Source organism: Mytilus galloprovincialis, chromosome 5, assembly GCF_965363235.1.
Source record: "Mytilus galloprovincialis chromosome 5, xbMytGall1.hap1.1, whole genome shotgun sequence".
Taxonomy (NCBI): Eukaryota; Metazoa; Mollusca; class Bivalvia; order Mytilida; family Mytilidae; genus Mytilus; species Mytilus galloprovincialis.
The window spans coordinates 6,600,030-6,613,487 of NC_134842.1; the positions used below are offsets into that span (position 1 = coordinate 6,600,030).

A 13,458-nucleotide genomic window follows, 5' to 3' on the forward strand; every position below is an offset into this window, starting at 1 on the left:
CCGTCAAATCCACGGTTGATCACGCGTAACTAAGGAGGGACCCGCCATTTTAAATAAATGGATCAACTAATTTTCGATAACAAGAATATGATCGAAAATAAAATAAAACCTACCTCGAATTCGCCGTTTTAATATAATTTTATCCTAATTTGAATCGTAAAGGTAACGTATTAACCTCAAGTTTGTAAGTTTTCATTTGTATTACGTCAGGTTAACCCATGACGTCTTTGCGCATAAATCATTCATGAAGGAATTTGTTTGTTTGTCAAATTTATTTTTTCAGTTTTAACGTAACATTTCCTTTCGTATTGCATTAGAATTGGAATAATTGTATATTAGTTAAATAATTGCTACCATCAATTTAGATACGCGTCAACGGAAACTGCATTTATGACCATCAGATCGACAATGGACGGTGGCCACGCGTTAGCTACAGTACTGTTACTCCTTAATTCCTTACTATTTTAGATTTTTGCAACAGATAATTTTACATATCGTATTCCAACTTGATTAGGTAAGCTTTCAAACTTTTTTGTATCTGAGCGTCACTGGTAAGTCCTGGTTTGACGAAACGCGCGTCATGCATATTAAATTGAATACCTGGTACCTTTTGTTAGCTATTATCTGTGTATTTCTCTGTCCTATATGTTCTTTCATTTATTTTTATTTTAGTCCTTTCATGTAATGTTGTTATTTTGGTATCTTAGGCATGCCATAAAAGCAGGAGGTTTGACATGCCACAAGACCAGGTGCCACCCACCATTTTTTCTAACAATGTCCTGTACCAAGTCAGGAAATGGCCCTTATATTGTAGTTCGTTTCTGTGTGTGTTACATTTTAATGTTGTGTTTCTGTTGTGCCGTAGTTCTCCTCTTATATTTGTTGCGTTTCCCTCACTTTTAGTTTAAAACCAGGATTTTTTTTCAATCGATTTATGAATTTCGAACACCGATATACTCATGTTGCCTTTATTTACAATGGTGTTTTGAACATTAGGTGTTTATTGTGGTTGTTTCGTGGATGTTTATCTGACATATGCACACGATGTACAATTATCTGATATATCATTTGTATATATTTCAATACGTACTTATCAGACTGGTATCTTGAATGAATTCCAGGTTCTCCAACAACTACTAAGCCAGGTATAGGAGCAGAGTTGTCAATTAATACACCATTTGATGCACCATGACTACAAAGTCCTGCTCCGTTACATGCTTTAAGTATGCAGTAATACCTAACTCCTTGAACAAAGTTTGATGTCCATGTCTTTGCTAGAATAAATTTCATATACACTATCAAATAAAGTTACTATACACAAGTTCGATCTCATAACGTACAACGAATAGCAAAAACGTGTAGATAATCCAATGAAAAACATTCATAAAGCTAGCAAAACAAAATGTGTATGATTAAAAAAGCTGACCAAATTGGAAAGTGAGAAAATATCGTAATATTGAACACAGGGGTCAAATTTATTTTGTATTCAATTTCATTATAAAGGTAAAATAAAAATTGCCTTGAAACATTTCTGTTGTTGAATATTATTCTGTATATTCTAAAAATAACACGATTTTTTTATATTATAGTTAAATCAAATACATGTTAAAACCGCAGAGCAAATATTTTATCCTTTTTATGTGTTAATTAGAAAAAAAATCAGTTCTTACTGTTTCTCAACCCAACGTGTGTCAGTGTTTCCATATCGTCATATCCAGCTGTAAAACCAAGTCCAACATAGTATCTATCAATCTGTGAATGTGGATCATGAAATCCTCTCCATTTACAAGATATACTTGTCGTATTCCTCTGGTAGTCTATATCCTTCTAAGATTTATACATTTAATTATTTTTAAATTACAATAGTTTATAATATACACTCTTAAAAATCAAATACAGAAATGATTGTTGATCAATGTGTGTTACTAAACATAATTCTTAAGTTTCATCTGAAAGAGTCAAATACTACAAAAGATCTACAAGCATTATTGACTTTGTATGTGAACACTCATTTTTTATCGATTTTTTGATAACTCAACACAAACTAATATCTTCACAATTTAATGAGGGGCCATTTGGGGGGCCACCTCCGAATGCCGGATGCTGGATGTGTTGCAGTCCTATTGGTGTATTTCGGCTGTAGTTTGCGCCTTTGTTGGAATTTTGTCTCTTTGATATATTTCCCATTTCTCAAATTTATCTATATTTTAAGCTTTAACCCGGAACGGTAAATGCAATATACCAGATAAGGAGAAAACTTCCAATGATAAAGAGTCTTTACACTGTTTTGGATTATCGTTTGATGTCCACGTGGAACAGATGTTTTCATTTATGTTTTGCATATGACTTCTATAATGTTGATATCGAAAGTATTCAATGAAGGCTGTTTTCGAAAGACTTGTTTTAAAAGAGGGACGAAAGATACCAGAAAGATAGTCAAACTCATAAATCGTTAATAAACTGACAACGCCATAGCGAAAAATGAAAAAGACCAACAGAAAACAATAGTAGTCATGACACAACAAAGAAAACTAACGAATAAGCAACATGAACCCCACCAAAAACTACGGGTGATTTCAGGTGCTCCGGAGGGGTAAGCAGATTCTGCTCAACATGTGGCACCCGTTGAGTTGCTCATTTAATAACACATCCGGTAAATAGTCTCATTCGATAGGTCACATTTATGAAAGGGAGGGGGATTGTAGTAACGACGTTTGGACATATGTGAAACGGTTAATCCATAACGGTGAACCAACTCGTGATGGCGTCCGTAAAATTTACGATGGGATGATTTCAACAGTACCATTTGAAACCCTTGGTTTAGTAGCTTCCTAGCGAGCAGCAAACCTCTATCAAGAAATTCATGATAGGAAATACAAGCACGGGAATAACGTATCAATTGGAAGATATAGACCCCGTATGCAGGAGCTGCTGAAATGTTGCTACTTTATAGAGATGGGAGGTTCACAATTGGAATACTTAAATCATCTCTTATGTTTAGTTTTCAGCCGACCTAACTGTATCTGTTTTAACCCATATCTCTAGTTAGTTCGGTGTGATAGATGCGTTCAACATAGTCACCAAATTTTAAATTATTTGGTAAGAGAACATCATCTTTACAGCGAAGAGTGAAGTTGAAGGATATTCCTAACTTCTTATCTTTCTTCTTAAGAAGTTCCTGTATGAAGTCCGCCTCATTAAAATAAAGAAGAGGGACATAATTGGTTCCCATTGGAATGCCTCCGAACGTAACAAATATGTTTTCATTCAGGAAATCAAGCATTTTAATGATATGTGTACTCACTGCATCTGTTTCGCCTTGATTGTCTGGAAAAGAAATATCCATGACATGGCCAATTACTGGAGCTGTACTATCAATAACAAATGGCGTCGATACAGAAAATGAGGAAAGACCAGCTCCGTTTATTGCCTAAAATAAATCAAAGTAATTAAATATTAATTTTTTTTATAGAAACCAGGTTTTTTTTACACCAGAAGCGCGTTTCTTCTACAAAAATGTCATCGGTGTCACTCGAAAAAAAATAAAGGTAAAAAAAGTATGAATTTGCGTGTGCACATATTATTGTTTGTTCCAAAATACTCTCAGAGAAAATGATTTAAAGATTGCGTTGATGTTTGTTAAAAAATGTTTTAAACTGTACAATGTTATTGGAATACTCCTAATGTCATAAATGGTAACAGCTTTTGATATAAACTCGGAGAATAACTAAATGAATGATTAAATGCATGGGGATACACTTATTTATAGATTTTTGAAATGATAGATTTATTACCTGTAGTAAAAAGGGAAAGGGATGAAATGAGCATCACATCATTTGCATCATAGCAAAATCGACAAAGTATTATGGAGTTTTATGAGTTAAATATATGTCAATCTAAAATGAAACACTGAAGAAATCAGAAACCGAATCGAATGTTTATCAGCTATTCAAATAGTGTGTATTTGCGTTTGACTTTCAGATAGTTTTGCTACTAGCATCACTAAGGACATATTATTTGTCGAAATGTGCTCTTGGTGCTGTAAAACTTTACCAATAATATTATTATTTTATTCTAAATTAGATTCTGTTATTTTTTACATACATGTATCAAGTAAAAAATAATATAATTCAAACATCTTTGAATGAATATTTGCGTAAGTATATTGTAGGTTATAAAAAAATCCAAATGTTGTTTAAAATAAATATTGAATTTTCAATATTGAAATAAGCATCTTTAAAAAATATCGTTTAAAAGAAAACAATATTCTAATTTACAGTGAAATAGTATAATAAATATGTATAACCATTAATAGAAATCAAAATTTCATGAAATTAAACTTCTTCGTCTTTTTATTTAAAATATTAGTAGTAGTAGTAGTAGTATAATTATTATTATTATTAAAAGTTACTACAAAATTAGTAATATATAATAATAATTTTACGTATACTTTAAACTTTTATAGGTGATTTACCTTGACGAAAGCATAATACTGATGTCCATCAATCAATCGACTATCTTCGTTAATTTCTGCAAACATGTTAGTCTTATGGAAAGGCACAATATCGGCAGAGTTGTTTGTAGAACCTATTCCAATTTCGAATTGTATAATTCCACTTTCGTTATCCTCGAACCCAAACCACTGGACCGAAATGTGATGAGTTTTGACGAAATAACTAATTCCTCTTTCAACTTGTGTTGTGCCAGTTGAAGGTGGAGTGTTGTCGTAAATAACGCCTTCTGAATGTCTTTCAACTGACCGATTCAAATGATCATAAGCTGAAAATACATTTTCAATCAGATATAAATCAGGTGAATTTCTGTGTTTTAAATTAAAATCCCAAAGATAGCTGTTTAAATGCTGAACAAACTGTATCATGTTTGTTTTAAAATTAAATACTTGTCGTATTGAAAGATATATATGTCATAGAGTCAAATCCTAAGTTTATTCATCATTGTTTAAAATTTAATGTTTATTTTTGTAACCTCATTGTAGTGTTAAACCGTTCTAAGAATGAGCGCACGGTCAACGCTTTTACAACCCTATGAAATTACAAAAAGAAGCATTCAATACTTATAATTACATTTATTAACTAGGATCATGAAAGCACATTTTTTATTAAGTTTTTATTTAATTTACATGTGCACTTTATTGTGGAACCTCGTGTCATCATTTATGCTTTTTTTGTGCAATGAAAATGATTAAGGAATATATTTGTAACGCTAGATTGCAGTGTAGCCAATCAGAATTACGGAATAACGTATTATAATGGAATAAATCTTATGTAATTATTTAGTAATGTCATACCCCAGTGAGAAGCCTTAAGCTTTTCCTTATTTGAAGTCATTGGTTTCTGTCTATCATATTTGGTTCTTAATGTATTCTACATAAATCCGTCGGGATTTATTTTCGTTTGAAATGTTTATTTTAATTTCATTTTAACTGTAACTGTTTTGCTTTCTTTACGATTTGGTTGTTGTCCTTTGATGAATGCCCTACGGTGACTTTCAGTTCTTCATATTACAAACTTAATCTCTGTTGGCATTTTCTCATGGTCATTCATACCAATTCTCATGATAGTCATATCGACTAGCACCAACTAATCAGTTAAAACTATAATCATGTCTGATAATTTATTACAGTGAATTGTAATATTTGTTTGTTGCCTATTTGGCACTAATATTGTAACACAATAAGCTTTGTAAATAGAGCTATTGTACCGTAATCTAAAGACATTTATGCTGTAACTGTTACCTCGAATAGTAGCATAATATATTTGCCCAGGTTGTAAGCGCAAGTCTGTAACTAAAACAAAGTCTGCCAGACCAGCTGTTGTAAAGGGTACAACATCAGTTCCTCCGATACTGGTACCTACAAGTAAGCATAAATCTTAGACATCTCTATATAACCATACCTATTATTATTATACAATATTGTTATGTAATGATCTAGTTCAATTTTTCACAATCCGTTTTATTCTTAATTACTTTGTTTTTTTGAGGAAGGAATTGTTTTGTATGTTCAAAAAGACCTAAATTACGTCCTTCGTCAAGAAACATTTACATTTAATAATCATATAGAATTGCTCTTACCTATTGCGTATTGGAAAGATGCAACTGCATTTGGATATCCCATGTCTATTACTTTTGAATTCCCACTGAACCCTGACCACTGAATGTTAATCGATGAGCCTTCAATTACATATCCATTTCTTGATAATATAGAAACTTTGCCACCCTTGGGTATGTCATCATCAACTAAGAATCCATCACTACAACCTTCAAACGAATCTGTTACAGCGCATATATAAAATAATCCGTTTTCCTTTAAATATGGATTATCAAAATTAACGAAACCGTTCGTTGTATCCGTTGAAAACAAGCATGACAAGTCAAGAGAGCAATCTATAGATGGAATAACTTGATATTTCATAAGAAACCATTTTACTGAAACTTCGACTACTCCTAGTAAAAACCCAGAAATTTTTACATTCTGTTCAGCGAAATCCATCTCATTGTCGTGAAGAACTTTCAAATATTTTCCAATATTAGAACTGTGTTGTAGTTCTAATATGCGCTTAATGACAGGATTATTCAGATTAAGATCATAAATAATATTTTTATCATAGATGTTAGGATCGTCTATCACTGTAGATTTGCTGCAAGCTCGTTTGATATCTTCTGATGGACAGAATGCTTCTAAACAAACATATGTTTGATGGTGAAGATAAACTGGTATGTCTAGACAGTCAGAATCCTGTAATGTATTAAATATATTGTCATAAAAAAACGGCAGGAACAAAATCATTATAGCATCTACGGCTGACGTTTATTTACAACTTTTTTTAATAAAAAAAAAAGTTAGAGATACCGTAGATAGCCAATAATATGGGCAGAAAAAAACTTCCTCAATAAATTAAGCAGTAATTGCCAAATACAAGAGTTACATATTTTAAGACGAAAACAGGTGATAGGTTCAATCTGCACTTAAGAAAACTCGGAAAGAGGATAATAGGACTGTGACAATGACAAAAGGAACGTGTTTTAAAATATCTATAATATATTTGTTGAAAACATACGCAACTAACACAATTAAAGAATAATAAGGGTGAAGTAAAAGAGGCAATAACTGTCAAATACATGTTCACCGATTTGAGTAAAATTCTCACATTTGATTAATAGCATCCTTAAACGATTATTCAATTGATAAAAGTCTAAAAATAAAGTATTTACAGGTCATGGGCTCGATAATATGTATCAATGTTTCGTGAGTGTTTAAGTCTGGATGCCATCTAATTACCTGTCACGTTGACCTCTGAAGACATGCATATATGTGCATATATGCGATATTAACATATTAACATATCTTAAGATTTATATAGTTAGTGAACGCGTGCAAATGGATTTTTCTAGGTCTGTTTAATTTCATACGATAAATAAAGGCAACAGTAGTATACCGCTGTTCAAAACTCATAAATCCATGGACAAAAAACAAAATCGGGGTAACAAACTAAAACCGAGGGAAACGCATTAAATATAAGAGGAGAACAACGACACAACACCGAAACGCAACACACACAGAAACGGACCAAGCAATAGACAAAACACCACGAGAATAACAAATATAACATCAAAACCTAATACATGAATTTGGGATAGACAAGTACCGTGCCACGTCTTATCTAAACAATAAGAGAAAACACAAACGGCTCAACGTTAAAATGCAACACACACACAGAAACGAACAATATTATAACAATGGCCATCTTCCTGACTTGGTACAGGACACTTTTAAAGGGGAATAAAAGTGGTGGGTTGAACCTGGTTTTATGGCATGCCAAACCTCGCACTTTAATGGCAAAGTTAAATATAACATTGAAATGACAACATAATATTACAGGACTACAATACATCTTAATACATCTTAATCATCGTTTTTACCTTTAAAGGAGTGATTTTTTTTAGATCAAATTAGTCAATCAAATGAAAATAAACTGGCAACGGCTGGCTAAAAATGAAAGAAGACACACAAACAATAGAACACATGACACAACGCAGAAAACTAAAGAAAAAGAAACACGAATACTTACAAAAACAAGGGTTAATCTCAGGTGCTCCGGACGGGTAAGCAGATCCTGTTCCCGAGTGTACTGATTCAAAGACCGATATTTTTTTAATTGAAATTGAGAAAGGAAATGGGGAATGTATCAAAGCGACAACAACCCGACCATAGAACACTTTCAAAACCAATCACAATTTAGTAAGTGATGTCTAAATAATTTACCGTAAAAAGTCCTTTGTTTTCATCAGATTCTTTTCCTAAATAGACCTTCCAGTCAGTCAGCATTGTATTGCCTCTGTCTTTGAATAAGGACCATCTGTAACCAGCTGGAATGGTTTCTTTATACAATACAGTGCATGTTGATTTCTGCCATTTCACAGTTGTGTTGATGCAATTATCCTCCAATTGAAGCGAAGCCTGAACTTTTATCTTCTTGGATGTTACTGTTTCAACTACAATGTCACTAGAAATGGAAGGCTTAAGACATTTCAATCCAAAACACGTCTTAACAAATACCTGGTAAATGGATTCTGTAAAATTTCCATGAAAATAATTATATCTATTAGTCCCAACCGATTCATACAAAAGTCTGTTTTCACAAGTAGTATTATTCGACATTTTACATAGTCCTACTTCATAATGGGATACATACTGCTTATAGTTTTCGCCAATCGACCAGTAAACAGGAAGTAATGAAGTCGAAGATTGCAGTTCCATGTCTGGATCACACTTATAGAGAAATAATGTAATATTTGAAGATTTATTCGACTTATTGCTGTCTACATCGATGGAAATCTTTGAGACGGAAACTAATGGAATAAATGTTATAATCATTTGATTCAAAATTTGTCTTCGAGATTTGACAAGAACATTTGTGTTTGATATTGTAAATGATTCGTTTGTATTATCCGTTAACAACGAATAACTGACGCCATGTTGAAGAGGTTGAGAAAGTTGAAGTAAAGTTTCTGATGATGAGATAATCCATTCATCTAAAACGTTGTCAACCCCACATCGAATACCATGGTAAATCGTCAATGACGACGTCACAGATGTACTATTCAATATCACAAACCCATCGGACGAAACTCTGTAGATTTCCCGATTTGCATAAGATGCCTTGATAGTCACATAATATTGTTTCTCTGTTCTGAGTTGGCCTAAAGATTCGCACGCTCTTTCATCATTGGTTGCGTTAAACACGTGAAAAGTTATTGCATCATCGGATTTGTTAACGGTACCGACTCCTACCTCAAATTCAATCTCCTCATTTGTAAAACCTTTCATTACAAAACAGTAAACTTTAGCGTCATGTAAAACGTCTACATCTTGATAAAAGCCTTTATTTCCAGTGTCAACATCTAAAACAACCCCACTTCTTGGTGGAATTATATTGGGTAGTTTGAAAGAAGGTGTATTTATACTGCAATAATGTCCAGCATAGTTATATACATGCATTTGAATATGGAAGTCTAAACTTTTCTCGGAATCATACATTTGCAACTTTTTAACCGGATATTTGATACATTGGTGATGTATACCGCATTGACCTCCATGTGATTTTATGTCCCACTCAAGGAAAGGTGTTATATACTTATTTTCCACGCCTGCAATGATGGTAATATATATATATAGGTTGAATGCTTTCAAATGTTTGATGTTGGTACACACTTCACTATTCTTAACTTAAAAATTGTAACGCTAATTGTGTGGAAAGACCTATTTGTATTTGTAGCATACAATAAGCTATCATTTGACGATTCTAATGACATTTTAAACCTGTTTTACTACTTTCAAAGTTAAACACATGGTTTTTGGTGGAAAGACCTTCAATCCTTTCTGAACAATTGCTTTTTTTTTTTCTATTTTTCTTGGTAATTTAGGCGGTCCATTGTGTTATCATTTCAATAAGTTATTGCTAAGATTCCAGTATGCACCTCACGATTTTATTTGTTTTATCATTGATAAATAATGACCGCACTGTGTTTGGGGTATTTTATAAAGCGGTAATCATGGTGATTAAACTCGCATGATATATCATGAAAGACCAGGTATCTTTTAACGGAACAAATTACCATTGAATGTGTCATTTGTTTAAACAAGTGTTGTGACGTCTAAACAACATAACTGTTCTTTTCTTAAATATAACCAGAAAAATAAAATAATATCTGACTGCTCTCCTAATTGGAGATCATAAAAACTTGAATTGGCAGTACAAAAAAAAATCGTATATTAATTTTAGACTAATCAATGAACATTTGTTTTCGCATAAAGCATAGGCTGTCGTAAAAACTATAAGTATGCTGTATATAAATTTCTGATGACTCTTTTGAATCCAAAAAAATGTAACTGTTATGAACAAAATATTCGTACAACTAATCAAAATGAGGTTCTAAATTTCTGGGACGGAATGTGAATGAATCCCCACCTGCACTTGTTGAAATATGCGTTTTAATAGATTAGATAATATAATAAAAGATAGAGAGACGGAAGATACTAAAGTAAACTAATAATCATCATGTTTCCTAAATCATGTCCTTTGTTCCAGCTTAACTATATAGAAGAAGCTTTAGTGATCTTATCTAATTTGTTTATTTTATGACGTAATTTGTTGCCAACTTAACTTTAGGAAACATTACTAATGTTATTTTTTCTGTTTGTTCAATTCTTTTTAATTATGGTTCTCTAACCTTATTTTTTTATTATATTTGTATATCTGTTTCTAATAAAGTAAACATGTTCTTTACTTACCAACACGAAACATTACTGATCCAATTTCTTCTGTTTGTTCTGTGTCGTAAAATGTGTTCTTATCCCATTGCGCAATGACAAATCCATTATCAATAACAGGCTTTGGAATATCCTTGCAAACGGGTGGTGTTTCATCGGCTAATATTGGTCCAAACCAAATCTTCTGGTCTAGACCAGCTCTGTTTTTCACTTTGATGAATATGAATATAGATTTTTCACCGATAAGCCCTGGATGATGTTGGATATAACTTGTGAGGTGATGTGTTTTGGTATAAACCATTAAGTTAGGACTATCAATTAAGGATACATCTTTCCCAAATCCCACATAGGCATGAGCTATCTGGCTATTATCCTCACCGATGCCCCATGTAATTTGAAAAAGATCCGTCGGTGTATAGATAAAAAAAAAATTATAACGACTAATAGTGCGGCACATGAAAGATGATACTGCTGTACCTTCGCCTGTATTGTTCTGTATTATAGGAAGTAAACTCAACATGTCATCATTACTCTTGTTTGTGCAAAATTTACTGCACTCATCACCAAATAACTTAATTCTTGAGAGATTCTGTTTTATAAGCCATGAAACACCGTCATAACAACCGATTGATTCTACAGTTTTTGCATGTTTAACGCTAACGTTTACTATTTCAGGAACACTTTCATCGAATGTTATTCCGTCTGAACATGCAATCTTTGAAGGACTCATTGCGTGATTAAACGCCATAACCGTCACATAATATTTGCCTTGACCATCTGGAAACGCTAATTTTGTAGATTCATGGGTGGTATCCAGTACAAAAGAACCGTTCATTTCACCGGCTTCTTTGTTATTCAAATTGTTGATACAGTTTCTACCGATGCCTACTCTATAGAACTTGATACCACTCTCGTGGTCGATAAATCCATGCCAGTGTACAGTGAACTGATGGATACTTGTATAGTCTATATCAGGACTTCCTATTGGACCTTCCAAAACTACTCCTACTTCTGGTGGGGATTCGTCAACTAATATGTCTATATGGTCGTAAGCGACAAGATGAGCGTTGTTTGTTGCTGTGACGGTGAAGAAATATCTCCTGTTATGATTTCCGTTATGTTTATTGAGTGTTTTCAACTTTTTTAGTTCTGCCACATACGTTGTTGATGTACACTCGCCAATCATCGGACAGTAACAAGTCGTTGTATTGGTGCACAAATTCTATTGTAAAAAAACATTTTCAATATACTTTACTGTAACATCCAATCAAGAAGCAATTATTACGTGAATTTAAAATTTCTTTTGTTGTGATATTATATTTTTGGAAAATTCATTAATTGATTTTTCTTATCTCAATATCCAATCATGTTTTATAGTCCGTTACAACTGTACATCACTGTGTTATTAGCTTTTCTCAACCGATGGAATATTTGTCATTAAAAAGGTATATTTGAAAACATAAGTATATCAACAGAATTACAAATAAATTATTCATTTTATCTAAAATTTACAACAACAACAAAAAATTCGTTTGAAACATAACTGTTCTAAATTTTATCCGCAGCCTATCTATACTGTAACTTTCAGATTTCACGTGAACTGTTGCAGATTATCGTAAGGACCTCGTACATATCATGCAGATAGTCCGCCCTCAATGTCGAACTCTCATTATATCAGTTGTGTTCAAGAAGAAGTTTTTATCAACTTAATAATGACAAGCTTTCAAACATACGCCATCTTTAAAGTTTTTGCAGTGTTTGTTAACAGCACGAACTTTGAAGCCGAACAACAATATTAAATCATTCTGTTCAGTGGTGTATGAGCGATTCTTTAAATGATATAAAGGATGTTACTCATTATATTCATTAAACAAAGAGAGACCGTACCTGTATCTGCTTTTGGTTATATTGGACATTTTTGGTGACTGTTGCATTAAATTAACGGTACCAATTTTCTTGCACCAGATGCGCATTTCGACAATACATGTCTCTTCAGTGATGCTCGTGGCCTAAATATTTGAAATCCAAAGCTTATATAAAAGATGAAGAGTAATAATCCAAAAGGTCCAAAAAGTATAGCCAAATCCGTGAAAGGAATCAGAGCTTTGCATGAGGGAGATACATTCCTTAATTTATGATAATTTCGAATATTTTGTAACAGCAAATTTTAATAACACAAAAAATCCGTATTTTCATGCCAGTACCGAAGTACTGGCTACTGGGCTGGTGATACCCTCGGGGACTAATAGTCCACCAGCAGAGGCATCGACCCAGTGGTAGTAATTAAATTAACGGTACCAATTTTCTTGCACCAGATGCGCATTTCGACAATACATGTCTCTTCAGTGATGCATGTGTTCACAACCTTTCAAGAATCGTAGCAGTTTAAATATGGAAATTTTATAGAGTTACAGAAATTCATCAATTTAATAATTTGTTGTTTTTTGGGGGTTTTTTTGGGAGGGGGGATTTCATGTCTATTATTGATATCATCAGGGAAGGAATTTATGAGTTCAGGACGATCGTTAAAGAGGCAGTCTAAAAAAACAATTCAAGTTTGGATGTTTATTTCTTTTAACACTGATTAATGAAAGATAACAGGCTTATGAGCATGTACACAGATATTTTAAGTCTTGTGATAAAAATGGAGGACTAAAAAACAGATT

The 13,458-nt window shown here is 32.8% G+C and overlaps 1 protein-coding gene across 1 annotated transcript; it reads right to left on the reverse strand.

Annotated features, from left to right (window-relative positions):
• Nucleotides 1-1,659: 1,659 nt before the first annotated feature.
• LOC143076978 (uncharacterized) lies at nt 1,660-8,875 on the reverse strand. Its single transcript, XM_076252872.1, has 6 exons — nt 8,285-8,875; nt 6,094-6,757; nt 5,756-5,872; nt 4,475-4,779; nt 3,305-3,430; nt 1,660-1,827 (listed from the first exon to the last, which is right to left on the reverse strand). Exons 1-6 carry the CDS (start codon nt 8,777-8,779, stop codon nt 1,660-1,662), a joined length of 1,875 nt encoding a protein of 624 aa, XP_076108987.1. The 5' UTR covers nt 8,780-8,875.
• Nucleotides 8,876-13,458: the final 4,583 nt, after the last annotated feature.

Coding starts and splice junctions, on each gene's coding strand:
- LOC143076978 (XM_076252872.1), bottom strand. CDS start 8,779: ATGGAACTGCAATCTTCGACTTCATTACTTCCTGTTTACTGGTCGATT. Junction 4,780..5,755: donor ATATTATGCTACTATTCGAG/GTAACAGTTACA, acceptor ATGTATTTTCAG/CTTATGATCATTTGAATCGG. Junction 3,431..4,474: donor AGTATTATGCTTTCGTCAAG/GTAAATCACCTA, acceptor GATTTATTTTAG/GCAATAAACGGAGCTGGTCT.